The sequence below is a fragment of the Anopheles arabiensis genome, chromosome 2, assembly GCF_016920715.1.
Source record: "Anopheles arabiensis isolate DONGOLA chromosome 2, AaraD3, whole genome shotgun sequence".
Classification (NCBI taxonomy): Eukaryota; Metazoa; Arthropoda; class Insecta; order Diptera; family Culicidae; genus Anopheles; species Anopheles arabiensis.
The window spans coordinates 25,427,677-25,455,673 of record NC_053517.1 but is presented as its reverse complement, the minus strand read 5'-3'; the positions used below and the strand labels follow the sequence as shown (position 1 = coordinate 25,455,673).

At 46.0% G+C, this 27,997-nt stretch overlaps 1 protein-coding gene across 2 annotated transcripts; it reads left to right on the top strand.

The window, feature by feature from the left end:
* Positions 1-1,505: 1,505 nt before the first annotated feature.
* On the top strand, positions 1,506-23,489 carry LOC120896750 (spastin). Of its 2 annotated transcripts, XM_040301150.1 has the most exons (6): positions 1,506-3,110; positions 16,450-16,620; positions 17,029-17,487; positions 18,680-18,933; positions 19,020-19,902; positions 19,980-23,489. In XM_040301150.1, exons 1-6 carry the CDS (start codon positions 2,369-2,371, stop codon positions 20,141-20,143), a joined length of 2,673 nt encoding a protein of 890 aa, XP_040157084.1. In that variant the 5' UTR covers positions 1,506-2,368; the 3' UTR covers positions 20,144-23,489. The 2 variants fall into 2 exon arrangements, with proteins under 2 accessions (XP_040157084.1, XP_040157086.1); XM_040301152.1 differs by lacking the exon at positions 17,029-17,487.
* Positions 23,490-27,997: the final 4,508 nt, after the last annotated feature.

The following is a 27,997-nucleotide window of genomic DNA, read 5'->3' as shown; positions in this document are numbered from 1 at the left end:
TTTATTTAGTCCCGTATACACGTTGCAGTAACTTGCAAAAAAATCGCAAAATTTGTTTTTTTCAATCTGTTAGAGCGTTTCTACATACACCGAGAATGCAGCTGAGAAAATAACTGACAGCATACTTTGACAGCGACTGACAGCATTTTCGGTGAGAGAATTTTCCTCGGCACGCAAAGAACGATGGAGCTGAGAAAAAAATGAATTGGCAGTTTATAGCGATCGATCAATTATAGTTTGCATTTTTGCCGTCTAATAATTGTAGATATATTATTTAAAAGTAAAAGAAACTTTTTTTACCTCATTTTAGCAATTAAAATGGTTTTTTTTTCAACATCATTTTAAAAGTCTAATCTCGGCGCTTTTCAGAGCTTCTACACACACCAGCGTGAGAAACCGGTTGTCAATTCTCTTACAGCCATCTCTCAGCTGCAGTCTCGGTGTATGTAGAAACGCTCTTATGAAATCAACAAATTTGGTGCAGATGACGAGGTGCCTCCACCATCTCTGAATGAGATCGTCGGTGCCATCAAGCAGCTTAAGAGCAATAAGTCAGCTAGCAGCGATGGACTGGCGGCCGAGCTCTTTAAGATGGGGCCGGAGAGGCTTACCGTCGAAGATCTTAGATCCTGTTCTGCAGACTTGCGCTCCTTGCTACAAATTTAGTCGGCTGCTACAAAGCTGGGTTTTTGGAGGTAATCCCCCACCGATCAAACCGAGAGATCCAGAAGAATTTGAGCACGCACTGAATGTGAGATATATCGCCCATTGATTCGCCCGGTGGTCCTCTATGGGCACGAGTCTTGACCCACCCGAGCGGAGGATGCATACGCTCGGGGTGTATTTGAGCGACGCATCCTCCGGACCATCTTTGGCGGTGTGTTCGATCATTGAGCATGGAGGAGAAGGATGAACCACGAGCTTGCTGAGCTGTACGGCGAACCGAGAAAGGCTAGCACGATACGATGGCTGGGACATGTCATGAGGATGCCAAACTCTTGCCCCACCAAGAAGGTGTTCGACAGCGGTCCTCAGTTCGGCATGAGGCGCAGGGGAGCAAAGCATACTCGATGGCTGGATCAGCTGAAGCGAGACCCGTCGGAGATCGGATGTCTACATGGATGGGACCGAACATCCTGGAGAATTGTTGTTGACCGGGCCATGTCACACCGACGTGCTCTATTGTGAGCAGGCCAAAAAAAGAGAGAAAGAGAGAGAGAAAGAGAGAGAGAGAGAGAGAGAGAGAGAGAGAGAGAGAGAGAGAGAGAGAGAGAGAGATCACCAAACTACAATTTTTTACATTAAACTTAAACTAAATAAAACAACCAATTGGACACAACAAAAAGGTTTTCCCAAGGTGCTACAATTGATTTCCTCCCAACGCTAATAACAAAAAAAATCCTACCGTACAGCCGAACGAGCAGTGCCCATTGCCTCAGGAAGCGACACCGTGTACACGCGCCCTAAGCACAAGCGTTGACAGCTGCGGGCAGCGAAAAGTTGTGTGCACCAGCAGCAACAACAAATGAGCAGCAGCAGTCTTTGTTTCGGTCACGGGCGTGAATTGTATCATCGTGCCGTGCCGTCCCAGTGTGTCTAGCTGTAGTTGGGCACAGTGCGGAACCATCTGCATAGGAGGATGATTTCCCGTAGCGATTTCGTTCTCCAAACGGGCAACTAGGTAGTGCTTCTCCGTAGCCTTACGATAGGTGGTTCCGTTCCGTTTGTAGCGTTTGTTCTTGTAACACCGTTGTGTAAATATAGCGTTTCCGTGTTAGTGCTCTAGTGCGACCAGCGAGAGTGAAGAAGCGCTCCGTGCGTTACTGTGCGTGTGTCGATGCGCACATGTGTGTGTTTGTGTGATTTTTGTAGTGTTATTTTGTGGGGATTGCGTCTGCACACCCATTATTCCCACGCCAACTGTGTGCTGTGCAGCATCCCCTTCACTATGCGATCGCTATGGTGAGCGGTGCTTTCGTTCGTGCTAGCATAGAAGTTCACAGTGCGTGTTGTGTAGTACCAGGGCAGGGCAGAGAGTAGTAGAGTTTGCCCCCCCACCCCGCTTACATGGGTATCATAAGGCGGGTGTCGTTGTTAGCCTTTCGTCCTGATTTGTTGTTCCCCGTTGCCAGTAGTAAGCGCGATAGGCGTAGCACGATTAGTACACTTTCGTTCGGTCCGTGTGTATGGTGAAGCGCCTGAGCGGCAGCGCTCTACGACCAGCGTGAAAGCAAAAGGAGCGTGGGGTCTTGTGTTTTGTGTTAAGCAAGGAGAGAGCCAAAGAGGAAAAATAAAAATCGCGCGCGCGCCACGGAAGGTTAGCAGCAGCAAGGCAATCCGTGGCCCCGGATCCGCGCCCGTGTGACCGATGGTGCGCAATAAATACACGCTAACCACCGCTGGCAAGTCGCCCAGTAAAAAATCGCGCACCGGCAGCCTGAGCAAGCAGCACGACGCCACCGGCGACGACGACGGCGAAACCGGCACCCTGGACGGCAGCGGAAGCGCCGCCGGCAGTCCTGTAGGAGGCGGAACCGACGCGGGCGCCAAACGATGTGACGGCGGCTCGGTCCACAAGCAAAACCTTTACATCATTTCGTTTCCCGTTATCTTTGTGTTTAACGTGCTGCGCTCGCTGCTGTATCAGTTGTTTATCGTTTTCCGCTACGTGTACAACTTCACCACGAAGGTGGTGTACCGGCCGGTCCGGAAGGAGTGCGGGCTGGAGATCGTGATCAACACGGATCAGCACGGCCATCATCACCATCACCATCATCGGCACAGTAGCCACAGCATCCACAGTACCACCGCCGCACAGCAGCTTCAGCACCAGCAGCAGCAGCAGCAGCATCAATACAGCCTACTGCAACAGGAGCAGCACGGTGTCACAGAACCTCAGCAGCAGCAGCAGCATCAAGCGGCCCATCCGCTGCAGTGCTCACAGAGTGGCATTTTGGTAAATGGTGAAGGTCGCGAAATGTCCATCCAGCGGTCAGCGAGCGGCAGCCAGGTGGGTCCCGGGGATCCGCTGCTGGCGAAGCAGAAGCATCACCACCGGCGTGCGTTCGAGTACATTTCCAAGGCGCTCAAAATCGACGAAGACAACGAGGGTGAGTTGGGTGGGGCAGCTCTTGGGCTTAGCTTCATTTCAATTTACTATTTAGCTTTTGTTTTGTTTTAGTTCTAAATGGCAAGTTTTATTTTTTTAAAACAAAAACACACTGCTCGCGACTGCCTGCTCTCTGACATTCTCGCGATATTGAGCAACAAATGTATAAGATATTTGGTGTCCTTCAACCACACGGCGAGCTCACAGAAATGGCATTGAGACAACTCGCTCAACCAGCAAATCCTGTCCTTTTACGGATTTGCAAACCTCGCCGAACTGATTCATTCCCCCTCAACCAACTGGTTGTGCACCAGTTTGAGGTTGTCAATGGAGGGACGATTTATTTTTATTATTTTCGTACAAAATGTCATCCCGGGCATACCTCTAGCACCCAACGCCAGTAGTACCTTCTTGCTGACGAACCATAGACCATTGTACGGGTGTGCAGCGGTATGTCGGCAGACTTGGCACCAATGGGGAATTTTCCCATTGGTCATCACGCTAACGGAGACTGGCAGGCGAAAAATATCCTTCATTTGAGTTTTAAAGGATGTGATTAATCTTGTCCACCCTGTGCACTTCGTACTTCGTACTGTCGGTGCCGTGCAAAAGGCCTGGCGTCTGGTTGAAGGAGCTTTTTAGCAAACTTTGCTCCCGGAAGAAAAAGTTAGCAATGGCAGGGTGTCGGTGGTGCCGTCTTTGTGTCGTCTGGAACGGCACAAAGCCAATCCGCCCAGCATTATTCCAGACCCATGGAGAGGAAGGCCAGCGGCGAGACGAGAGTGGCAGGACAAAAGGGAATAGTTTCAATTCCGCTCGCTAGACACGTACACAGCGGAAAAATGTGTGCCGCCTGTCCGCTGGTTTCGTGCCGTTGCACATCGCTCCTTTTGCTGCACTTTTTTGTGTGTTTGTGTCGTGCTGTTCAAGGATTAAGCTGCAAGGTGCCGTTCGGTGCATGCCCCGGATGGTGGCGCCCCGCGCGGTGTTCTGCACTTTGGCTGCCGGTGCACTTTTACTTCCATTCTTGGTCCGCTGGCAATGCGCGCTCGTAGGTAATTGAAAGTTTTAATTTTGCTGCCAAACACTCCGGCAAGCGGCGGGGGTAAGTGTTTCTGCGTCCCCTGTTGGGATGAATTGAAAAGGTGGCGGCATTAATGGGAGGGCTATAGCTTGCAACATAAACCCCACCGGCACGTTGCGACAAGGTGAACCGGGGTGTCGAGATGGTGTTGAATTTTATGCGAATTACCAGCCCGGCTCGCGGAGGTCATTCACTTCCAGTCCTTACGCGCGTGCTGGACGATTTTTGGCCCTGTTAACCCTGAACGATGACTCAGCTTTGCTGGATGTGGGCAAACCCGCTCGAAAGGGGTAAACTTGTGCCTACCTTGAATTTGGCGAACTTGAGCCAAATGAATTACAGCTAATCGCCGCTAATCACCATCTCTCGTCCAAGCGAAAGCACCTTTCTCTGGAAGGTGAAATTGGCCTCGAAAACCTGCACAATTAATGTATCCTTGTGCTGGTTTTATAAAATTGTACTACTAACAACACGTTTGGAACACGCAACGCGCCCCAGAGTCCTGTGAAGGCGTCCTTATGATTAGTAATGCATGTCAAAGTCACTCTGCAAGCATAAAGAGTGGACACGCTGGAGCTTGTGTGGTGTGGTACGCATGAAGCCTTGTCCTATCCCAACATTAACGAACACAAAGAACAAAAATGTTTAAAAAAAAAACACTCTTCCGACACACAAGGAAACGGTAGAGGTTTGGACGCACTGGCGGCAAAACATTGCTTGGGAACGGGTTAAATGGGACAAAAAGGAAACAAGGAAGGGAGAGGGAGAGCAAGCAAGCAACTGGGACATGCTGGAACTCAAAAAATCAATACATCCAGACGAGCGCCGATAAAAAATTAATCTTGTTACTTTTAGGTGCCTGTTGTTGGTGCGACTTGGCCGATGGCGTGACTGATGGTGGGGCTATCGTGCTGGAAACATTTGAAAAATCAGCCCTTCTTTTGTCTGTTGGTTGTTTGCTTATGTAATTTCGGAATGATGGTGAAGCACTATTAATTGTTAATATTGAAACGGAATGAGTGCATCTCCAGGGTTTCCTGAAATAGGTTATTAAAATAAGAAATAATTTTCATTCATCAAGGAATCAAGGAAAATGAATTCATTTGTGAATTTCCCTTGTTTTTGTAATCAGTTACTGGTCGCTGTTTCTTGCTGAAAGTGAACATTTCAATTCAATATTCAATGTTATACATTGCAACATTCATTTGCAAATATTTACAATTATTTGTTTGGTTTAATTTCTTCTTCTTTGGCTCAACAACCGATGTCGGTCAAGGCTTGCCTGTACCACTAGTGGGCTTTGGCTTTCAGTGACTAATTGATTCCCACCCCACTGCAAGATAGTCAGTCCTACGTATGGCGGCGCGGTCTATTTGGGGATTGAACCCATGACGGGCATGTTGTTAAGTCGTACGAGTTGACGACTGTACTACGAGACCGGCTCTTGGCTTGGTTTAATTTAGTTTCGTATATTTTTCTGAACAATTTCTGAGAGCTGACAATATTGACCTCAAACTTACTGCTCATGAAAAGCTTATTAAACTCGCTATCTAGATGTCCTTAGCAGCAGGTTCATTGGGCAGAAATTGTGCGTTCCCTTCAGCTTCGTCCATAAACCCCGCAGTGAATGACCCCGCAGTGATGAACGCTTTACATGATAGTGTACGTGAAATTTCAAGCCGCATCAAAGAGAGCGATTTATTATACGTCTTCGGAGATTTCAATAAACCTGATATCAGATGGGAGCTGACTAATACATCAGAAGCCACCGATTGCTCTCCATGTTATTCTGTCATGCATTATGCGCCTTTATGCAATTCCGTGGCTAATACCGATTTCGTTGATGGGTTGCATAGTACCGGATTATTTCAGTTGAGTGGTATTGCAAATCAATCTGGGCGTCAATTGGATCTGGTCTTCGCAAACCTTGCCGCAACCAATATTTTGTGCGACTCAATCACACCTCTGCACTCTGTGAATGGTACTTCGGCTCTAGAGAACTTCCTCCCATACGTAACACACTGTAGTATTCCACTTCTCAGTGAGGACTTTCATCATCCTTCATTGGATATGATGATTTATTATCCCGTACAACTATCCCACACCACCAACAGTCACACTCGCAGTACAGTCAATAGAAATTTCTTCAAAACGAATGTGGAACGTATGAATGCCCTTATTGTGTCGTTTGACCGTAATTTTGACTGCTCCAACTTTTCCACTATCGACGAAGCCACCGATTGCTTTAGCGTTTTTATGCGCTCAGCGATTAATTCCTGCGTTCCTGTTGCTCAACGAAAGCCTGGCCCCGATTGGTCTAATGCATCTTTAAGACGGTTGAAAAAAATAAAATCAAAAGCCTACGCGGATTACAGTAGAACGAGATCATCGCTGCATAGGAGAATTTTTTTCGATGCACTGAACAATTATCGTCGACATAATCGTGTGCTCTACCGCTCCTTCATTCGCCGTACTGAAAGGCAGCTATTTTCCAAGCCGACACGGTTCTGGAGCTTCTGGAACAAACGGCGCAATATAAGAAGTATCCCTCCGTCAATGAGCTACAATGGCCAAACTAGTATCGATACATCCGATATTTGCAACACTCTCGCCAATCGTTTCGCTGATGCATTCACCCTTCCTGTTCACAATCCTAACACACTAGCAGAGGCCACCCGCAATACTCCATCGGATGCTATCGATTTTATTATACCCACAATTGACGAAGCATTAATTGCGCGCACACTCAACGATATAAAACCATCTACATCATCTGGACCTGACAATATTCCCGCATACATATTGAAGCACTGCCGTCAATCACTCGCACCCATTCTTGCCAAAATATTTAATGATTCCCTTATGCGTGGCACGTATCCTGAGTCCTGGAAACACGCGCGAATGATTCCTATCCATAAAAAAGGCAGTCGACTTCATGCTAGTAATTATCGTGGCATTGTATCCCTATGCGCTTGTGCAAAGGTGTTTGAGCTCATTCTATACAATCCGCTACTCACAGCAGTTCAAAACTATATGAGCCCTAGTCAGCATGGATTTCTCCCAAGGAGATCTTCCACCACAAATCTTGCTGAATTTGTTGGCTACTGCTTCGACAACATGGATCGTGGTACTCAAGTTGATGCAGTATATATCGACTTCAGGGCTGCGTTCGATAGTATTTCTCATGATATTCTACTTTCGAAGCTAAAAAAACTCGGTTTCCTCGACTGGCACATCACCTGGCTGCGTTCATATTTAACTGGTCGTTCGTACTACATAAGTATAGGATCTCATCGTTCTCACTCTTTCACCAGCTCCTCCGGTGTGCCTCAAGGGAGTAATTTGGGACCGCTACTCTTCCTCATCTATATAAATGATCTATCTTTCGTTTTACCGCCAGGCCAACACCTAATGTACGCCGACGATGTAAAAATATTCGCTCCAGTTAGAAACGACAGTGACTGTGTACGCCTTCAAACGATCCTTGAGAATCTGGATAGCTGGTGCAGCAGAAACGCTCTCCAAGTGTGTGCTGATAAATGCCAGTGTATATCATTTAGCAGAGCCCGTCACCCCATCACGTTTACATACACTATGCTCAACACGGCTTTGGCTCGCACGACATGTATCCGTGATCTGGGGGTGCTACTCGATCAGAAGATGTCATTTCGCCCTCACATTGATAGCGTTGTTGCGAAGGGAAATCAGCTACTTGGTTTAATTACGCGGACCTGTAGCGAGTTTACCGATCCCATGTGCGTCAAGTCGATCTTCTGTGCCATCGTAAGGTCGTGCCTGGAGTACTGCTGTCCGATCTGGTGCCCGCTTGGCGTTGGTGACATCAATCGCCTCGAAGCCATTCAACGGAGACTCACCAGGTACGCGGTTCGACTCCTTCCATGGCAATCCCACCACGCTCGGCCCACCTACCATCAGCGGTGTCTGCTTCTCGGACTTGAACCACTCTGCTCTCGACGTAAAAACGCCCAATGCCTTTTCATATTTCGGCTCCTTAACGGAGAGATCGATTCCCCGGCATTACTAGCCAGCATCAGTTTGTTCGCTCCCTGTCGGATTCTTAGATCCAACTTCCATCTCCGTGTACCGCGTACCCGCAACAACCATAGCCAGGGACACCCTATTATACGTATGTCCCTCGAGTTCAATGAAGTGTTAGATTTGTTCGATTTTAGTATGTCTACTTCCACGTTCAAGGAGAAATTGCGTCTACGTCACATGTAATGTTTGCTTATAACTAGATGTTTATTTATATGCTCCTTAATTTAATTATAAGGTTGCCGATTAGACACGATGGTCCGTCGGTTTATATATGAAATAAATAAATAAAAAAAAAATAAAATAAACACGTATCGGCAGTTAAATATCTATCGCTCCATTTACGGAAGCAAATCTATTGCACAAACCGAACGGCACAACAATCAGCACTGGAATAAATATGCAAACACCATGCCCAACACACACACACACACACACACACAATGCAGTAAGCAATGGAACGGTGCAAATGCAACCGACTGCAACGGTACAGAACAGGAAACAATACGCAGCGGACACAATGGCGCACTACGACGGCTCCAGCTCGCGATATCGGGGAGTTGATGCGCGTTGATCAAATTTTAAATCGATCGGCCCGTTTCCTTCCGGTCCAGTGGTTCGCTGCTAACCGGCCAACTTTGCAACACTTTAGCTGATTATGTGCGTTAGCGTGCTCTGTTTTCCCCTCCCGGGTGTCCGGTGGCGCCCGTTTATGGCGCACCATTTTTACGGCCAGAAGCGCTACGGGAGAGCGCTTCCGCAAAGGATTTCCGGATTTTGGGTGTATTTATTTTGTTCAACTTTACCATCGTTACAAAAAAACGCAGCTTTTTTTTATTTCGTTGGTCGTGAAGCCAAGTATCGCAAACGCACATGACGCACCGTGAACACATACACACGCACACGCTACTAACCTAAATGTTGTTAGGATCGTTACCATAGATGGGAGAGGGGGCTCCAGGCCGGTCCGGGTTTGCCGGTACCGGTATAATCGATACCGAATTCAAACGCGGGCTCCCCTACGCCTCGTTCCGTTGCTGTGGGCCGTTGCGACAAAACGTGGTACTTGCGGCATATGGCTAGCCACACCGAGGCAAGGTTGAATGACTGGCTGACTGACTGGTCAGCAAAAGAAAAAAAGGGCTAAAAGGACGGTGTATGGCATGGGTAAAAGGGGTCTTTCGGAGAGGATTCTTGGGAGAGTTTTGGGCATGTTGTGCTGACACTGCTGTGCGTTACTGTGTTACTGTGTTTGGGGGGCTCATAAAAGTGTCCTTTTTCTCGTTCCACGACGACACTCGATTATCGAGCGTGATTGAGCGTTTACGGTCCTGTTTATAAAATGGCAAATTATTATCCTGTCGTAAATTGTGACAGTTTCAGTGATTTTATTGTGCCTGATTTTAAACGACATTGTTTTATACCAGATAATTACAGTGTTTCCCCCCCTTAAACATGATTTATTGAACTATCTGGCTTTATTGGACTTTACTTTCACGTAAAACTATCGTTGATAATGCAAGAAAAAATGTACCAAAATATCATAAATCATATAGCAAAATATCACAAAGTGTAGCCTCTGGTTGTCTCTACTCGGTCCGTTCTCTTCCACAAGTCCTTCCCCCACTGTTTGCTTGTAAACATGCTGCGGCCAATCGATCGCCAAAGTTACGTGCTGTAAGTTTAATCAATTTCTGTATTCACCGTAACCAACCTGCCCTTCCTACCGTATGTGTGTGTGTGTGGGAGGTTGAAAAGAAGCACATAAAAAGGGAGAAACACAAGCGCCTTTCAGCAGTGGATGATATCCTGGGGCGCGCATAAAGGACGGTAAAGTATTTGACTTCGCCAGGCAAAGAAAACCCCATCTTTGTGTTGTTTCTTCCAAAGGCGGTGGCAATTTTCTCCCGACACCAAATTGAGCAAAAGAAAATCGTACATGACCGTGGTGGTTGGTGGGCCGGATGTGGGAGAAGGTTGTCGTGTGCGCCAGCAAACGTGCACTGAGTGCAGAATGATTGCTGCCTCCGCCCGCCCCCTCTCTCTGGAGTACATGGTGCATGTGAGCATACACGCGACATAACTTATGTTTTATGTCATTTTTCTTTCACTTGCTTTATGTGTCTAGCGTTCTTTTCGCTCGGTACCGAACACCGAACCGGTGTTGTGACCTCTTCCAGGGTGGGAAGCCTTTTCATGAGCCACCTTAGCAAGTGAAGTGTAGTCTGCCGCCTTAAACACAAACCCCTTATTGAGCTTAAAACGGGGCAGCTAGTGGAAAGGTTTCACCTCCGGGTAGGGGGACGGAACAATGTAATGGCGCGACGAATTTAATGTTCCCTTGTCTACACGTTTCACCTTTTTTTCTCGATCACTGCCCAAACAAGTTTGGGGTTTTGCGCCATCACGCAATGCTTGTCTGCGAGTGCATTTTCCCTTTTCCCGTGGTTCTCCAATTCCAGGAAACTGTAATTTTCAACCCCTTTGAAAGACCTTTGCAGCAATGGTCTGTCTCTAGTTTCTAGAGGGTTAATTGTAACAAGGTTACCCCGGGTGTGTACGATATTAAATTAGTTGCAAGTGCACCCGCATGCGTGAATGAACGGCCCAAGCTATATATAGAGCTAGATCTGTGCAGGATAAACTGCTAATCTAATCGGTTCTTCTCCGTTTTCCCCATCAGGCATTGGTGCGCGAATGCTGTCAGTCGGCTCATTAAACAACCATATACGATTATTTATGCTTGGGTACAACAAGTGGTTCATTTATGTGTTTTAAAATGCTTTTATATGAGCTTACGATTTGCGATGGTACGATAAAGCGAGAACTTGGTCATTAAGGTAGCTTACTGATTGGTTTGCGTAGCCACTGTGTCTGTCTTTCATACAAAGAAATCAAACTAAAACACCCTTTGTGCACAGTGAAATTCGAGCTTTAACACGTTTCATCATGAAATTTTACCGCGTGCTGCTTTGGCTTATTTGCGCTGGCGTCAAGCTGGCATGAATCACAATGCTCCTCTCCTCATCGGCAAGTTTCCTTTTTCGGTACACCCGTACACGCTACACACACAGTTCCACACAGCAGCAGCAGACGCTACCTTACTGATATAATTACATTTTGCATTTTTATCCATTTTTTTGTTGCTTTTCTTACCGCCCGCGATTTACCCTTTAACACGTGACCTTCGAGCCAGTGTGCCAATCTGTTGTACAGTCGCCTCATCAAATTTGTCATCAAAAGTTCCTTTCCCCCATTTGGCCGGTTTGTGACTCCCTTTCGCGAGAGGTGGAGTTGGTGGTGGTGAACAGGTTTTTTCCGATTCTGCGCATAATTCCTTGCAACCCAATTTCTTCCCTGCTACTCTGCTGTATTACACCGTGCCCCCCTAACACATGTTGTTGTGTCCTTATTGGTCCTGCTGGCCCTGTGGCGAGATCCCTGCTACAGCATGAAACGGAAACCAAACTACAGATAGGTACTCCCGAACGATTGGATCGAAGTATCGCGATGGTGTAATGTTTGACTGTTAATATTACGCAAGCAAACAACACCCCGCGCGCAAGTGATGATGATGCTGCTAAAATTTGGCAGAATTTACACACCACCCGGCTGGTGCGACTGTTGCCGGCCTGGCTGGCTGGCGTGTTTACATGCTTGTGTGATGATTTCACAGCCAGAACGAATGAATTTGGAATTAATTTACCATTGCCAGAGCACTTAATGGATGCTTCGGCAGGCTGGACGAACACTACACTCAAGTAGCGCTGTGTACTGTTTGCTTCTCTATCATCTCCCACGCTTGTGGTGAAGTTTGGTGAAGTCGAAAGTTTTTCCCCTGTTAGCAAAATCCACTAATGGAACGGTACGGAATTGTGGGATGGATGCACGGACGGTTGGAGCTGATCAATCAATAAATATTCGATCCAACTGGCAAATCGCTGACCGGCAGTGCCAATGCCAATGTTCGGCAGTGCGATACTTCAGCCGAAACACTGCAATAAGGAGCTTGAAGCAAAACTAATACAAAAAAAAGAAAATCTATATGTATGCCGCTTACACATATTTCCTTCCGCCGCACGCAAACTGCCATCGAACGATTCCGAACGTGTCCTTTTTTCTCTCTCGTCATGCTATAGGACTTACATTGCGGTATTAAAAGAATCCTTTTTCGGCTGTCCTTTACCGCTACGTGGAGATATTACGGACAGAGAGTGAAGCACTTCGGCCGATGAAGCTCTTAAAGGAAGATGAGGCATTGGGGCGATGATCGGAACTTTTTATTTTAACGAATACGTATACAATCCCAAAAAATGGTAGCTTGTTACATGGCACTTTGGAGTGTGTTTTTGATCGAAGATGGATTCATGAAGGTAATTTATGGAAAACCCCTTTGCCGTGAAAACGTTTTCCAGCAAAAAGGTGTAGTCCATTTTATTTGCTGCCAAATTAGATAGTTGTCTCCGTACAACGAATAGATGTAGTTTGTGCTTTAGATGTCGCAAAAGACTGGAATGACAGTATTACGGTCGATACACGTTTGACATTGTGGAAATGAGAATTTTGCTGATTAGAGGTGAAGCTTTTGATGTTGGGCTGGCTAGAGTACCCTATTAATGACAATGTTAAATCTCAGAATTTTGTGTATGTAGTAGTGATGTGCTCCCTGGAGCGCACCTACGACTTCGATCCTATTCGGACTATTGTTAGTCCGATTTCGATTTCGGCAAACCGCGAACCACTAGTTCTACCCACCAGTCGGAGTCGTCCGAAGTCATCCGGAATAGTGATGTGCTCTTTAGAGCGCACCCTCGACTCCGATCCGATTCCGGCTATTGATAGTCCGATTCCGACTACGGCACAATGGGAACCACTAGTTCCGCCCGGAGTTTTAGTCATCCGAGACGTTTTGGACTCGCCTCGTCGTTCGGAGTCGTCTGAAGTCGATAGGAATCCATCGGAGTCAACCGGAACCGAAGTGATTTGTAATTTGCTTGTGATTTGGTATTTCATTTCGTTGTGTTTTTTTGTCTTTCACTTTGTGGATGCACTTCGTATACAGGGCCTTGTTTCAAATGCCGACTCCGACCAACTCCGAACTCGGGCGACTCTGGACGATTCCAGACGTCTCCAGAAGATTCCGAACGACTCCAGATAATTGTTTATTGTTTATTTACATTCAATTGTCTTGTTGTTTACATTCAATATTACTATCCTAACCTTACGCAAACTCCAGGAATTAATACGGTCACGGGAAATAACATTGAGAGGACAATTATACAATAAGGATAACGTACACAAAGAATACTACTGATTAAAGGTGTGAATACATCTTCGAAACTGAACAGAGGAAAGATTAAAATTGAACAAGTGAGAAGCTTCATTGAAAGTCCTGATCGCTCTTATAAGCGGATCATTCTACCCATAACAAGTACGATGTTCGGGACGTACAAGGGAGAGGGCGAACACGTAAACATATCAATGCTGGATGGACCTACCTTTTGAAGATGGTTCCGAAATTTTGGGAGTAGGATCGGAGTCAACCCCGGATGTTTGCCCATCACTAGTATGTAGCACAGTCGTCAACTCACAGCTTAAAATAGCTCATTTCAAGCTTGAGGCAGCACATTTTAATCTGCAGTACAAAACTTTTATTTTAAATCATAAAATTTAACAGTAGTCATGTTGGTTCGTTCGCAAAGTAAAGATGGCCGTGTCTGGTGGTGAGCTTTTCCGTTCCTTTTTTTCCTTGTGCCGTACGCGGCAAAGCTCGACACGTGTCAACTTTGATGCCATTTCTCACTGGAGAGTAGCGAAAGTTTTGTCTCGAATTCTTCACGAGCACAAGGAATGCTGCTGTGTGATGTGCCATGAATCAGCTTTCCTTTTATCACTCCTCGAGCTTGCAACAAGAATGCACACGGCTGAAGTAAAAAGGTCTTCTTTTAGACATGAAAGAAAGGAACGGCACTGGAGCAATGCAAGGACATTTCCTAGCACCGAGCAAATGGCTGGCCGTCGAGCTCGTCCTTCTCCGGAACGGAAATATCAATCCAGCTTAAGATGCACAATCATCCCGCTCGCCTTTCCCTTCCCTCTATGTCGTCCTATTAAAATGTGCAACTTCTATTGTAGGGTCTTCCGTTCGTCCCGTTATTGTCCGTGGTTTATGATACTTGCATGAGATGGTTTAAAGGTTCCAGGACTGTTGATGATGTTCCCAGTTTAAAGCGACTGCTGATGTTCATATCCTCCCCCGGGGCCTCTTTGTGCCAGCTGGCTGTGTGTGTGTGCGTGTGTTTTTGCGTCGTATTCTCGCGAGAATTCACCAACAATCTTGCGTACCCTTGGAGCTGGGGGGCTTGGATGGCAGGGAAGTTCCATCATCACCATAATCATCCCCACAGCTCGCCACGGCTGTTGGCATCGTCGTATGTTATGCCGCGTCGACAAATTGTCAGCTGTGCTTTGCATCATTATGCTGCAATCCCTCGCGGGCGTTGAAGCGGCATCATATCCTTCCACTCGTCGCCATCTATGCAGTGCAGTGCACAGGTGTGATGGTACAAAAAGAGTGGTGTCGTCGCTTCGGGATCGCTTCCGGACGACACGAGGCACACAACACATCATCTACTTGGCACACATTTGGTCGCTTGTCGGTGATGAGTAGCGCGCTGCGTCGTTTCTTGTTAGTTTCAACCCGTTTTTTTCGTTTGACGGTGACACTAATGTTGTTTTAAATTAGGTTATTATAAGCTCTGGAAAGTGGCATCCGGAGTGACATACACGTGGTGTAGTGCTCAAGTTAAGCAAGTTAGTACTCAACGCGGCTCTCCTATTGTGATGCTCCTGATGGGCAGTCGTTACTTGTTAACTAACGACTGTTGAACGCTTTTTTAAGGGATTTTTTATCTAAATTGTTTAAAATATTGTAAAATATTTTGAGATGTACAATATTTGTTTGTAAATGATTTTCCAAGGATAAACAATTTAATTTAAATTTGGATTCATATTTTCCCCAATTAAGTAATGCCACTTTAAGCGGCACATCATGCTTTGTACGACCTTAGCACTGGCCAACTATTTTGATTGCAGTTTTCCTCAATTCGCCTAACAAAAATAACAAGCAATACAAGAATAAGCATGGTAATGCTTCATCGGTACCAAAAGGGCTTATTCAGGTCGGAATAGAGGTTGAAATGCTGCTCAAAGCATCTGTAAGTTAACCAACCAACTAACCAATCACAGCTATCCAGAAGGTCCGGAAGAGGCATTGCTCTTACTCACAACCAATTCTTTGGATAATAACCATCGCTGAGAGAAGGGCCTTGGTAATTGAACTAATACTCAAGATCTCTGTCCACAGTGGTACGCTGATTTTTCTGTAAATTCCCTAAGACTCTTGCAGAAGACACAAGCTTTTGCGTGATCCTTCAGGAGAAGCTCGCTTTGAACTTTAAACTTAAATGAGCGCTTCCGAACCTTTTAACAACCGCTTAAACGCTTTTCTTTACCATGTCCCGGCTTCTTAAACGATGTTCTTTCTACAAAACAATTTCCCTCTCGCTTAAATGACAATCTAATTCTATTTTCACTAAACGAGAGCAACACTTTTGCTTGCCAACCAACAACACTGTTGTTTGCAGCCCAAACAGTGTTGGAGCATCGATTCGATTTTGGCAAGCTGTTCCCCCCCTATCATCGTAATGCAAATTTGATCCCGATATAGGTATGGTGGTGGGTCTGGTGTGTACCTTTTTGTATCGATGCTTTTGGGAAATGGATGCAGTAGTGGTGCAGAGGTATTATTGGCTTCGAGACAACAGTGCAAAACCGTTGCAGGCCCAGCTGTGCACCACCGCCACAAGACTGTGGTGTGTCGTTGTGGTGTGCTTGCAGCGTGTCTTCGTCCTCGTTTGGGGAGGGAATTCGAAAATTGCTTTATTAACGACATAATTGAAGATTAAGTGTGGTGGGGTGGGGTGCGGTAAGCGTGATTCCATCGTTTTTTTTTTTCGGGTGCAGTCGCTTGTAAACCTGGATGCCCATGCAACAGTGTGTGGATTACGTTTACTGCTTAATTTGCTGTGTCTGTGATTTATATTTAGCTAGCTGGAAATGATTGCACGCCGATTCGGTAACGTTGACTGCAAACAGTAGCTTTACTATGTTGTTTACCTTCTTTCCTTCTCTTCCGCAGATCAAAAAGAGCTGGCCATCGAGCTGTACCGGAAGGGCATACTGGAGCTGGAGCGTGGCATCGCCGTCGAGTGCTGGGGTGGCCGGGGCGAGGTTTGGGAGCGGGCCCAGCGGCTGCACGATAAAATGCAAACCAACCTCTCGATGGCACGCGATCGGCTGCAGTTTCTGGGTATGTGGTGTGTGTGTGTGTTTGTATGCAACGGAAGTATTTGCATCCAACGTGTCTGGTGGTGTGCGAGCTTTTGCAAATGTTCTCCCCGACCTTTGCCTGTAAATTGTTGCTTCTTCTCCAGTTGTACTCTAACCAGTGTAGTAGTAGTAGTGTGTGTGTGTAGGTAATGTAGATCACCGTTTGGTTGTTGTCCCCTTGGGAGCAGCGAATGGGCGGTGGTGGGTGGCTTTGGCTTGATTGTTTTCCATTCTTCGCTTTTACACTGAGCTGCTAATGCTTATCCAGGATGCTAACTGCTTGGTAGTGTATCTCGGTGACGGGTTCGGGTTTAAGTTAAGCCCTTTTGTTTTGCGTTTTTTTTTATTATTTTCATTTTCCATCCCCATCTCCCCATCCCCATGCCAGAACTTATGCTGGAAGCGAAACGGCTTGAGTTGCTCGAAAGCAGCGAGCAAGGCGAGCAAACGCACAAGCAACCATCACACTCCACCGTACGGCGCCAGAACACGTTCACACTCGGCGATGAGGACACCTTGACCGCGTTGTCATCCGCGAAAGCCGCCACTTCCGGTGGTGCTGCTGCTGCGCCCGAGCGAAAGTTTAAGCTGCCCATGTTCATTCCATCCGACCTGCACGAAACGGGCAGTGGCACCAGAAGTCCCACCACCACCACGCCTTATCGGGACGTGAAATCAAAGCTGCACAGTACGCCGACCGAGAACAGGATGGTATCGTTTAATGAAAACTGTACCATCACCACCAACCACCATCCGGCCCGCGGTACTGCTGCTTCGTCGAGGCCAACAACGGCCGCCACTGCGCCTGCCACACCATCACTGCCCATTAAACAAACCGCCAGCGAAGGTAAGCCGCCTCCCCGCACACCGAACATCGGCTCGTCTCTATCCTTATTATTGCGGTACAGCACCGGCAAAGAATGTGGAAACAAGCGCCACTCTCTAACCGTGAGAAGAGGACACAAGCGCACGGAAAGGACTTTACCAAACAGACCCGGGACGGGTCTGGGGCTTTTGCAGGATAACAAAACGTGTCTGCCATCCTACTTCGGGCTGCTGTTGCGGGCGTGATGAGAACGATGATGATAACGATTGTATAGTAATGTTGATAAACAAACCATCCTCCACTTGACGAGGTTGCTTGTGAGCATCATTATCGTAAAGTGCAAAGCATCGGCAAGCAAACAAAGGACAGGGAACGCATTTTCATATTATATGGGGAATGATTTTCCTTTATCGTGTGCTTTCTACACACAAAAAAATCGTGTATTGTGTTATTTTTGCTTTAAACGTGTCTCGGAAGTATGCTTTTTTATTATGAACCATAAGCTCATACGCCCGATCACTGCGTAACTTTGTTTTTTTTTTGTGTTAGCTTTATGTAGCGCAATTTAAGTGGTTTCAAACAAGCAGCACAGATTAGTTTAGTAAATCACTTTTAGGCTATTTTGTATAATTTCTTTGTTGTCTTCTATTACGCTTAGCACCTTGTCTATGTAGCACTTTATCAGCTTTAGTTTGACAATGATTAGGAACAGTACTCTTAGCTTACTATTAGACAGCTTTACTGTAAAGATTGTGTGTAAAACATTCACCTTTACTGTGTTTATAATTTAACTTACTTGTTGTACCTTACTTATTTTAATGTATGCATGCATTTACCTCCTTTCGGTGCGTAGATTTCAAGTTCAATCACACGCCTGCACCCGTACAACCCACGCAAGGTTCACGTTTTGCTTTAATGGGAGCCCCCCTTTGTAGCATATAAATTGCCACAGTAATAACGAGCAAACCCACAACACTTGTGGAAAGCTTGATTTCCGTTTTGTAATTGCACGATCGTCCTTCCCCGCTGTGTATCCTTTAACTCTCTGTCCCACTCAACTTCCTGTCGCAGTTTAACGAGTGAATATTTTATTTGACCCTTTTTTCGGGGGGAGGTTAATCTTACGAGCGAGACCATACCGCGCTACAAACACTCTCTAACATCGTATCGTTATGTTTTTTTTTCTCTCTCTCTCTTCCTTTTCATCACACAGCATCCGGGCGGAAATTAACAGTCGGCTACAAGCGTCCCGGCAATCTGGGCGTGATGAATAAATCGCAAACCCTGCCCCGCAGCATGGGCGGCACCCGCACGACCCCGACCGGAACGGGCGGAGCGGGCGGCATTGCCGGCGGGCTCGGGAACGGCGGTACGTACGGCGGCAGCATCGTGGGCGGTGGTGCGGGAATGCCAAAAATTGTGCCAAAACCGGCCGCAACGCCACCTGCCATCAGGCGTCAGTTTTCCGTAAGCATCCCGGTTTCTCTCTCGATCTCTTGCTCTCTCGCTCTCTCGCTCTCTCTGAAACATTTCTTCCCGTTTTACCATTGCAGATTCCTGGAAGCTCGCCAGTGCGGAAGGCCAGCAATGGTTATGGTAGCAAAAATACGCCACCGCCGCGCTCGAAAACTCCCCTCGCCGGTCAGCAGCCGCAGCAACCTCAGCAGCAGCAGCAGCAGCAGCCACAAATTTCCGTCAAGGGCGTTGAACCGAAGCTGGTACAGATCATCATGGACGAGATAGTCGAGGGCGGCGCCAAGGTCCAGTGGCAGGACATTGCCGGCCAGGAGGTGGCGAAGCAAGCGCTGCAGGAGATGGTCATCTTACCCTCCGTGCGGCCAGAACTCTTCACCGGGCTGCGTACACCGGCGAAGGGGTTGCTGCTGTTCGGGCCGCCGGGCAACGGCAAAACGCTGCTGGCCCGTGCCGTCGCGACCGAATGTTCCGCCACGTTCTTCAGCATCTCGGCCGCAACGCTCACGAGCAAGTACGTGGGCGACGGGGAGAAGCTGGTGCGCGCCCTGTTTGCGGTCGCGCGCGAACTGCAGCCGTCGATCATTTTCATCGACGAGGTCGACTCGGTGCTGTCGGAGCGGAGCAGCAACGAGCACGAGGCAACGCGCCGCCTGAAGACGGAGTTTTTGGTCCAGTTCGATGGGCTGCCGGCCAACTCGGAGGCGGACCGGATAGTGGTGATGGCCGCCACCAACCGGCCCCAGGAGCTGGACGAGGCGGCGCTGCGCCGGTTCCCGAAGCGTGTCTACGTGACGCTGCCCGATCGCGATACGCGCGAGCTGCTGCTGCGGCGGTTGCTGCAGAAGCAGGGCAGCCCGCTGAGCGATGCCGATCTGGCCCATCTGGCCCAGCTGACGGAGGGTTATTCGGGGTCGGATTTGACGGCACTGGCGCGGGACGCGGCGCTGGAACCGATACGAGGTAAGGTCGGCCTTGCAGAATGCGGATGTTGAGACTGGTGGGGGAAATACTAACAAACCTCATTGCTTTTTTTGTAGAGCTTAACGTGGAGGAGGTGAAAAATATGGACCCGACGAAGCTGCGCAGCATCCGGGAGAGCGATTTTCACAACTCGCTCAAGCGCATCCGCCGCTCGGTGGCACCGCAAAGCTTAGCCGCGTACGAGAAGTGGCTGCAGGACTTTGGTGACGTTACGCTATAAGCAGGTGGAATGGGAACAGGAAGGCACCTCGTAGGAGGTTGTAGGACGCACAAACATGTCGCAGGAAGTGTGTGTGGCCATTATGAAGAGGGAGGCAGTAGAAAAGCGGGCATCGATCGGATGCGGACAGGTGCGGACACAGGTCCCTTGTTTCAAAGCAAACACACACACATTTAGTAGAGCGCGTGGTACTCTGGTATATATATAAGACAAGTAATTCCCCGTCTGCGATTAATCATCTTGCTGTTGTTGTGTTCTTATCCTTGGTTGTGAAATCGTCGCCAGACAAAGACTTACGGTGTTGCGTGTGTCGGTGCGACGGTGTGTATGTATGCGTATTATGTATAGTTGTATGTTCGCTTCACTCGCAAGCTCTTTTTTTTCTTGTTAATCGCATCGTCTACACGATCTTTAGCTATTATGCGTATTTGTACATTTCAGTTTAGTTGTTGTACGCCTCAATAAGGGTAGGCGTAAGGAAATACACTCACACATTTGCACTTAAACTTAAAGCTACAGAACAAACCGTCTAGATAGCAATGATTTTTCCTCAAAATCCAAATGCTCGTGCTATCGTGGTTTGTTTTCTCCTTTTCTTTAATAGTTTGTGTACCAAACCGGCTAGGTAAACAACTAACCGTTTGGTGGTACTGCCCAATGAATGTATATAATGGAGATGATGTACGGAAGCGAAACGGAGTGTCCAAACCAACCGACCGACCGGATCATTCGCGTAGGTTAATTCAATGTTGTAAGCATCTATCCTCGCAAACGAATAAGAAAACAAAACAATCTCCGTTTGCCGCTCGTTCGAAAGTGAACAAAGTTTCTATTATACAAGTATTTTTACTTTATCACTATTGCAACCAGTTGTGATGCCGCGCGATGCTTTAGATGCTGCGCGAAGGAAGGTGAACGCGAGACAGGAAATCAAACAGAAAGTTGGTATTTGTCGGTGTAAAGAACATGTAAACAAGCTGAACAAACTGGGTACGTTATTGGTTGTTTTGTTTATTTCTCTTTGTTCAATATGTACAAGCTTGAGAATTTTAGAGGCTTTGTTTATTGTTTAAGTGTAAAAGAGTAATGGGGAAATTCGGTAGCTTCTACCGAAAACGGCACAAACACGGATTGTTTGTACCATTACAAACGGTTTTATACAATGGATGCTGCTTGAATGCGTGTGCGCTTGATGAACTCTCGACATACCACGGTTTACGCATTAGCATGTGCAACGAATGCAACAATGTGTTGTGTACAATTACAGCGATGCTACGAAAGCACATCGGGATATTAGTTTGAGCCAAATTGTTTTACCATTTTAAATGTTCTTATAAAAGAATTAGCAAACACAGCTGCAAAATGCAAGATGTTTCAATTCCTTTAATGGCTTTAATCCACCTTATACATTAGCTTTCCCTTCTTTTTTCTCTTAATGTGAAACAGCAGTTGCCTTGAAATTGAAACCGAAACAGCCTGATGAACCGTTCGGGTCTTAATCAAACAAAAACAAAACATAACAAAATAACAAAACGAAAAATAAATCAAACAAAAACCATTCGCTTTTAACGCATCATAAACATACATTATTAGCATCATCAAGCAATACCATCACCATCACACACAAGCTTCTTCCGCGGGGAGTAAGGGAACGGCACAAAAACGGGAACTCTCCATTTGCGGAACGCGGAAAGCCCCCGCCACACATAAACGCAATCATTGCGCATAACGCGCTCCGCAAACACGCCAAAGCAAATGCCTCAACCAAAAGTAATGTCGCAATCACAATACGCAGCAAATTTGTCGATAAGTAGAAACATGCATACATGCAAGGTTAGGAGCAGTAAGTCTTACGGTGCATCCAAGTGCATCCAAAATCAAACACACACACACACAGTCGTTTGGCGGGTACAGTGCTCTACTATACAAATAACAAATCGTAACCGCGGGGAGCGTCGATTCGAACGATGATGACGGAATTTGTACAAAAAGATACACCAAACTAATCACACACTGCTACACACAGCTAAAGCAGATAGGATTTTGGGGGTACAGTAGGTGACCGCTAACTGGATGTGTTTTAACTGGAGTGCTTTTTAACTGGAGGTTCGCTAACTGGAGTGATTCTCAGTTAACGAACACTTAAACGTCAAAACATGAAACATCCGGAATCTCATGAAGAGAAATTTGTCGCAAATGTGCATTTTTCAAACAAATTTAGGGTCTCTTGCCTACGTTTGCTATTAATTTATGTTATTACACGAATTACTATACTTTATATCAACATAAATGAAAAAAAAGTTTGGTATGTTTATTCCAGTCAACGCCAATCAAAACAATCAATCCATAGAAACGTCACTCCAGTTAGCGAACATTGTTCGTTAACTGGAGCTTGTTTACCTCTCAGTTAGCGGTCACCTACTGTAGTATGGAGAAATTCACACCAAGCTTAGGGAAGTTTTAGCATGAGTTTTGTGTTCACTTTGCAGCAGGTTACCATTTAGCTATAGCGTTCTCTAACCGTTATTCACTCTCCCTTCGTGTTGCTCGTCAGCTACTTAGCGTGTTGGTTTATGTCGTTTCAAAGCGATTGGGGCGTTTCTTCCTGTTTCCTTTACAAAACTTACTTAGCAAACAAACACATTCCATCCAGTAGTGATGCAACACAAAGCACAGAATGGCAAGCAATCATGCGAACAAGATTCAAAGGTTTTCCCGCTCGCCCTTTTTCTGCTCTAATGAGTGTTACTAGTAACTGTGTTGTGCTGGGTGGGTGAATGAGTGATAGACAAAAAAAACGGGCCACACATTTAATTAGCATTGGAATTGGTCCCTCTCTCTCTCTCTCCTTACTGGCCGAAAACAACGATTTTGGGACGGATTGCGACTGCGCTTTGCGGGCGCATAATTACGGCGTACGTAACCGTCCGTTGAAATCCCTAGCGTGTAACAGTAGTGTAAGCAAAAACACACAAATCAGTTTTAGCAGTTGCTTATCGCGCGAAAAAGATAACAAACAAAATGGAGAAAAAAGAAGAAGAAAGCAAAAGTGGAAACCGAGCGAGTTGCTAACATTAGTAATAGTAGTAGTAGTAGTGGAAGTAGTAGTAAGTAAAACAGAAAATAGAGAAGAACAAAAAGCAAACAACATAACCACACAATAATAGATAAAAGAGCAAACAACACAAAGTAGATTTCATAAAAGCATTCACACAAACATAATAAACACATACACATACACAAACCAGAAGATGGAAACGAATGAAACAAAAGATCCATCTCATATCCGTCAAGAAGGCAGAAATAAAACTAATCCAAAAGAAATGAAAACAAAATTGAACCTCGATTTGTGTGTTCGGTTTTCGGAAGTATTTTAAATGATAATGAAAAGAAATACGCACTCACATTCTTAATTATTATTTTTTTGTTGTCAATCCACTTTACTCTTTTCCACACACGCGCGCGCACACACACAAACAACACACACGTACTGTGCGCCCGTTTTTTTGTTTGTTTGTTTCTTCTCGCCATTTATTACTCACACCCGGCGCGCCCTCCCTATATCTCTCATAGCACGTCTCCCTCTCTCTCTCTGACTCTCTTTCCCTACTAACGTGTTGTTTTGCGCTTTTCCTGTTTCCTGGTTTTGTTCTCTTAAAATAACTAATATAATTGATTCGTCTTACCCACCCCGGTCCTTTTTTGTTTGCCTTCTTCTTTCTTTCTAATAGTTGTTTTGTTGTCTCCGTCAATCATCATTTCTCTCTCTCTTTCTCTCTTTCTTTTTTTTTTTTGTTTAAGTTTTCCCATTTTCTTTATCTGTTTTGCTTTTCTTGTAATTATATCACACATGTCGTCGTCTCTCCCACACACCCCCGGATTTGCGCAAACCATTATTATTATTATTATTATAATTATTATTATTATTATTCAGCATAATCCAATAGTCCTTAACATCCTAATGTAGCTTACAAACTATGGGGGCGTCGACTTATGTACTACTCCAACTGCACCTCCTGTTTCTCCTATCTCCACCATTAGAGCACACTCACACACTCTCTCTTTTTTCTGCCACAATTATGCGGTTTTTTGGGTGACAGAATCCGTCCCTAATGCTGGATCCGGAATCGGATTTAGTGCGTGTGGTTTGTTGTCTTTTTCGTTGTACCTCGCGGGGGTTTCCATCAACCATTTCCCCATCTCCCACTCGTGTTATTAGCCCACTTCCCCCCCCCCCCCTCGTGTACTACCTTAGGAAAACATTTGGCTTCTTCTTCTTCTTCTGCACCTTCTTGTAGTATTCGACACCCTCGGACTCTTCTTTATCCGCCCACACGCAACATCAAGGATGGGGGTGTTGTGGATTTGCGCACCTTCCTTTCTTCAGTAAACTCACCCATGTGTGTGTGTGGGTGCATTTTCTTTAAAGTGTTGTCTTTTTTGTCGTCGATTCCGAGGGATCCTATTCTTTGCTCTTCCCTCCATTTTCCCACCCTTCCCACTTTCCCCTTACCTAACCTTACCAGCACTACTTACGGGGGGAGAGGCTTTTATAGTTAAATTCATGCACCTACAACACAACTCGGCATCACTTTTTCCACACACATCTCTCTCTCTCTCTCTCGTTGTAATTGTCCTCTCTTTTTTTTTTGCGCGCACAGTCCAATTTGAGAGTTTTGTACGCCGTTTCAGCGGTTTTTTAGTATTTTGCGTGTTTCACTCACTCACTCACTTAGTTTAAATAATTGGCTCACATCGCGTCCACAGCGCGACCCTGTGGTACCGTCGTCAGCTCGCACAACTTAACAACATGTTGCCCTCCCGTTCGTGGGCTCAAATCTCATGTGGGACACCGCGTCCATTCCATAGCGCTTTAGGGGGGATTGACTTATTTATTCGGCTGCGTGTAGGTAGAAGGATTCTCAAGAAGGGTCTCCATAAGCCTAAGCCTGTTGTGCATAAGCTGCAGGTCGTAGGTGGTCATATTAGCCATATAGAAGAAGAACGGTGTCCACACAACCTTTTCCAGCACCCTACTTTTCTCTTCCTCCTACGGCCAATCTCATTCATTGCCTTGTCTCCTCTATCTTAAATAGTTAGTTCTGTGTTTTATCTTCCTCTTCTTGCTGCGTGACAGTATCTTACTTACTCACTAGGACACAGTAGCTTTAACGGCTAGTTTTTTGTTACTCCCCGCACCCCCCTTAATTTCTCATTTCTTCCTTTACATGATCAGACACACACAAACACATCCTTACGTATATAATTTAAACCCTTCCATCCACTACACTTTGCCTTATGGAAACACACAAACACACACAAAGACGGACACACTTGAGCTGTCTATGGAAAGGAAGTGTGTCTATGGAAAGTACTGTAGGGGGAAATAAGATAAATTAAAAAAAGCCTGATATTGTGTAACTTTCATAAATACACAAACAAAAAACACTCATTTTACAATGGAGCATTTTCACCAATGCTTGACGCCTCTGCAGCTCTGTTACGGCTTGTCACGACTTGTATTTGTTTTATCCATGTTTTCCGCTTTATTTCTTTGTGTTTTCTGGCTTTCTTGTGATCATTCAGCTTACAAACTCCTTCCTGCCAATTTCCTTTTCCTGTCCTGTCCGTTTGTATGTGTGTCTGTGTTTGTGTGTTTCCACATCAATGGAAGATTGCAAAGACCTTTTTGCTTCACTGAGTTTGCTCTGAGTTGCTACTACACCCCCCCCCCCCTTTGCCCTTTTCAATTTATACAGATCCCAATTTATACCCCCCCCCTCGCCCCCATCCCATTCGCCTTTTAACCACCCTTTGTTTAATGCAATCTCATTTTTCACTCTTTATCTTCATCATTAAATCGTCAGGTTAAGCAGACAACGCGGGGTACAGTAGTAGTTGACACGTGCGACACCTGTGTTCCTGTGTCCCTGAGTTGCTTGTGTTTTTGCCACAGGATGGGGTCATGGGTGGTGTTATGGGTTGGTTGGTTGTACCACCCCATCCATCCCAGGTCCAGTCTGGGCAGTCTTTGCCACACCCCTCCCCCCGCACCCGCGAAAAATTTCCTTAACCACACACATACCGCACACTCACACTTTTGGCGCGTCTTTGCGCAGTACACTTGCACGTACTCTCTTTTTGCGCATTCGCCAATTAATGTATCAATCACGGATCTAGTGATCCATGTTTCCTCTAATTCCCTCGCTCATTCTATCTCTTTCTCTCTCACACACATACATACATTCGCACACGCACATACAATTCCAATACTAATTTTCGTTTTCAATCAAAACTACATTTCGCTACCCTTCCTCTTCCTTTTCTCGCTGTTTTTCCCCCCAGTTACAGTTATATCCAATCGGTTCTTTTCCCAACGTCATCCCGCGTGAGCTACAGAGTGGTTCTAGCATGTTCTAATAACTTACATACGACAACACCACTCATCATCATCCATACACTTACATACACATCCACACAAGAGTAAAGGTTCATAGCTTAATTCACGTCTGCACCTGACGATGGTTTCCGTCGTTCTTTTTTATTCTATTCGCAATTCTCGAAAATTGTCTAGCCAGGAATCTCTCTCTTATTGAGTGTTCCCCCTTCCCTGCTTTGTCCCCTAACCTCTGGAAAACCTCTCTCTCTCTCTGTCAGTGTGTGTGTGTGTGTGTGTGTGTCTTGTTTTTCCAGCCAGGTTTGTGCGTTAATTAGTATAATAAATATATCTGTTCCTCTTTCTCGCTTTCCTTCGTTTCACCTATCCTTCTTCTATTTTTTTTTTGTTGTTGTTGCTTACCGTACGAGTAGAAAACTAGCCCATTAAACCTTTCCTCATCTCATTGTTACACACACACACACACGCTTAACCACACGACGCATATCCGTCCGAGGTTTATTTTGTTTTATGTGATAGCGCATAGCGCATCGTATCATCAACGAACTAACTCAAACGCAACATGCACATCATTCGCACACACACACACCCACCCACCTGTGCCTATCTTTGCTAGAGCTGTGTTTTCCATATTAATTTCACTGCATCGCTGCTTCACGGGTTTTCACACTATTGTTTCGCTCTCCTTCTCGCTAGCTCTTCTCCTTCCCTTAGTTACGACAACCTCTTAGAATTTCTTTACCAAATACTACACACACAACATCCAACATGCACCACCACCAGCAGCTCGTCACGTTGTTTACCGGACAAGAAAAAAAACATATCGGGAAGAGCATTTGAAGAGGAATGAAGATGGAATTATCTCCAGTCCCCTTGTTAATAACGTCCTCAGCAGCACATTAAAGCGTTCTCCCTATTTTTTTGGGTTATGTCCGGGAGTGATCTTTTTGTGAATTTATAAAAAGGGTTGCGCTCTCCCACTTTCCTTTCCACGGTGGTACACTGTGCGTTCGTACGTGTGTGGTTGTTGTTAAAAAAAAATCCCCTTTCTTGCATATCTATTTACTTCTTTACATTTATCAAAAAATAAACACACACACACACACACGACCAACCATTTTCGGAGGGTGCCCTCTCTTTCCCCTGCCTCTTCTCGCACTTTGCAACACAAAAGGACAGTGTCAAATTTTCCGAACCATGTGTGCAGCGGCGCATCCACCGCTGTAATCCTATTCGTGCTCTATCTTTTTCGCTCTGTCTGTGTCCTTTTTCTTTTTGACTGCAGACAGACTGGTCAAAAACTGGTTTCGTCTTTGCCGCACTGCTACCCGGACTCAACGCTGTGTAAAATCGCGAGAGAGAGGAACGTGTTTTGCATCATTTTGAACTTTTCAACAGGGACAGTGTGTGTGTGTGTCAGTCTTTGGCGGACGATCAGCCCGCAATTTAAAATCACG

What these genes read in the sequence shown, in the direction of transcription:
- LOC120896750 (XM_040301150.1), top strand. Translation starts at nt 2,369, where the DNA reads ATGGTGCGCAATAAATACACGCTAACCACCGCTGGCAAGTCGCCCAGT. An exon ending in CGATCGGCTGCAGTTTCTGG is followed by an intron (nt 16,621 to 17,028) that starts GTATGTGGTGTG and finishes TCCCCATGCCAG; the next exon opens with AACTTATGCTGGAAGCGAAA. An exon ending in TAAACAAACCGCCAGCGAAG is followed by an intron (nt 17,488 to 18,679) that starts GTAAGCCGCCTC and finishes TTCATCACACAG; the next exon opens with CATCCGGGCGGAAATTAACA.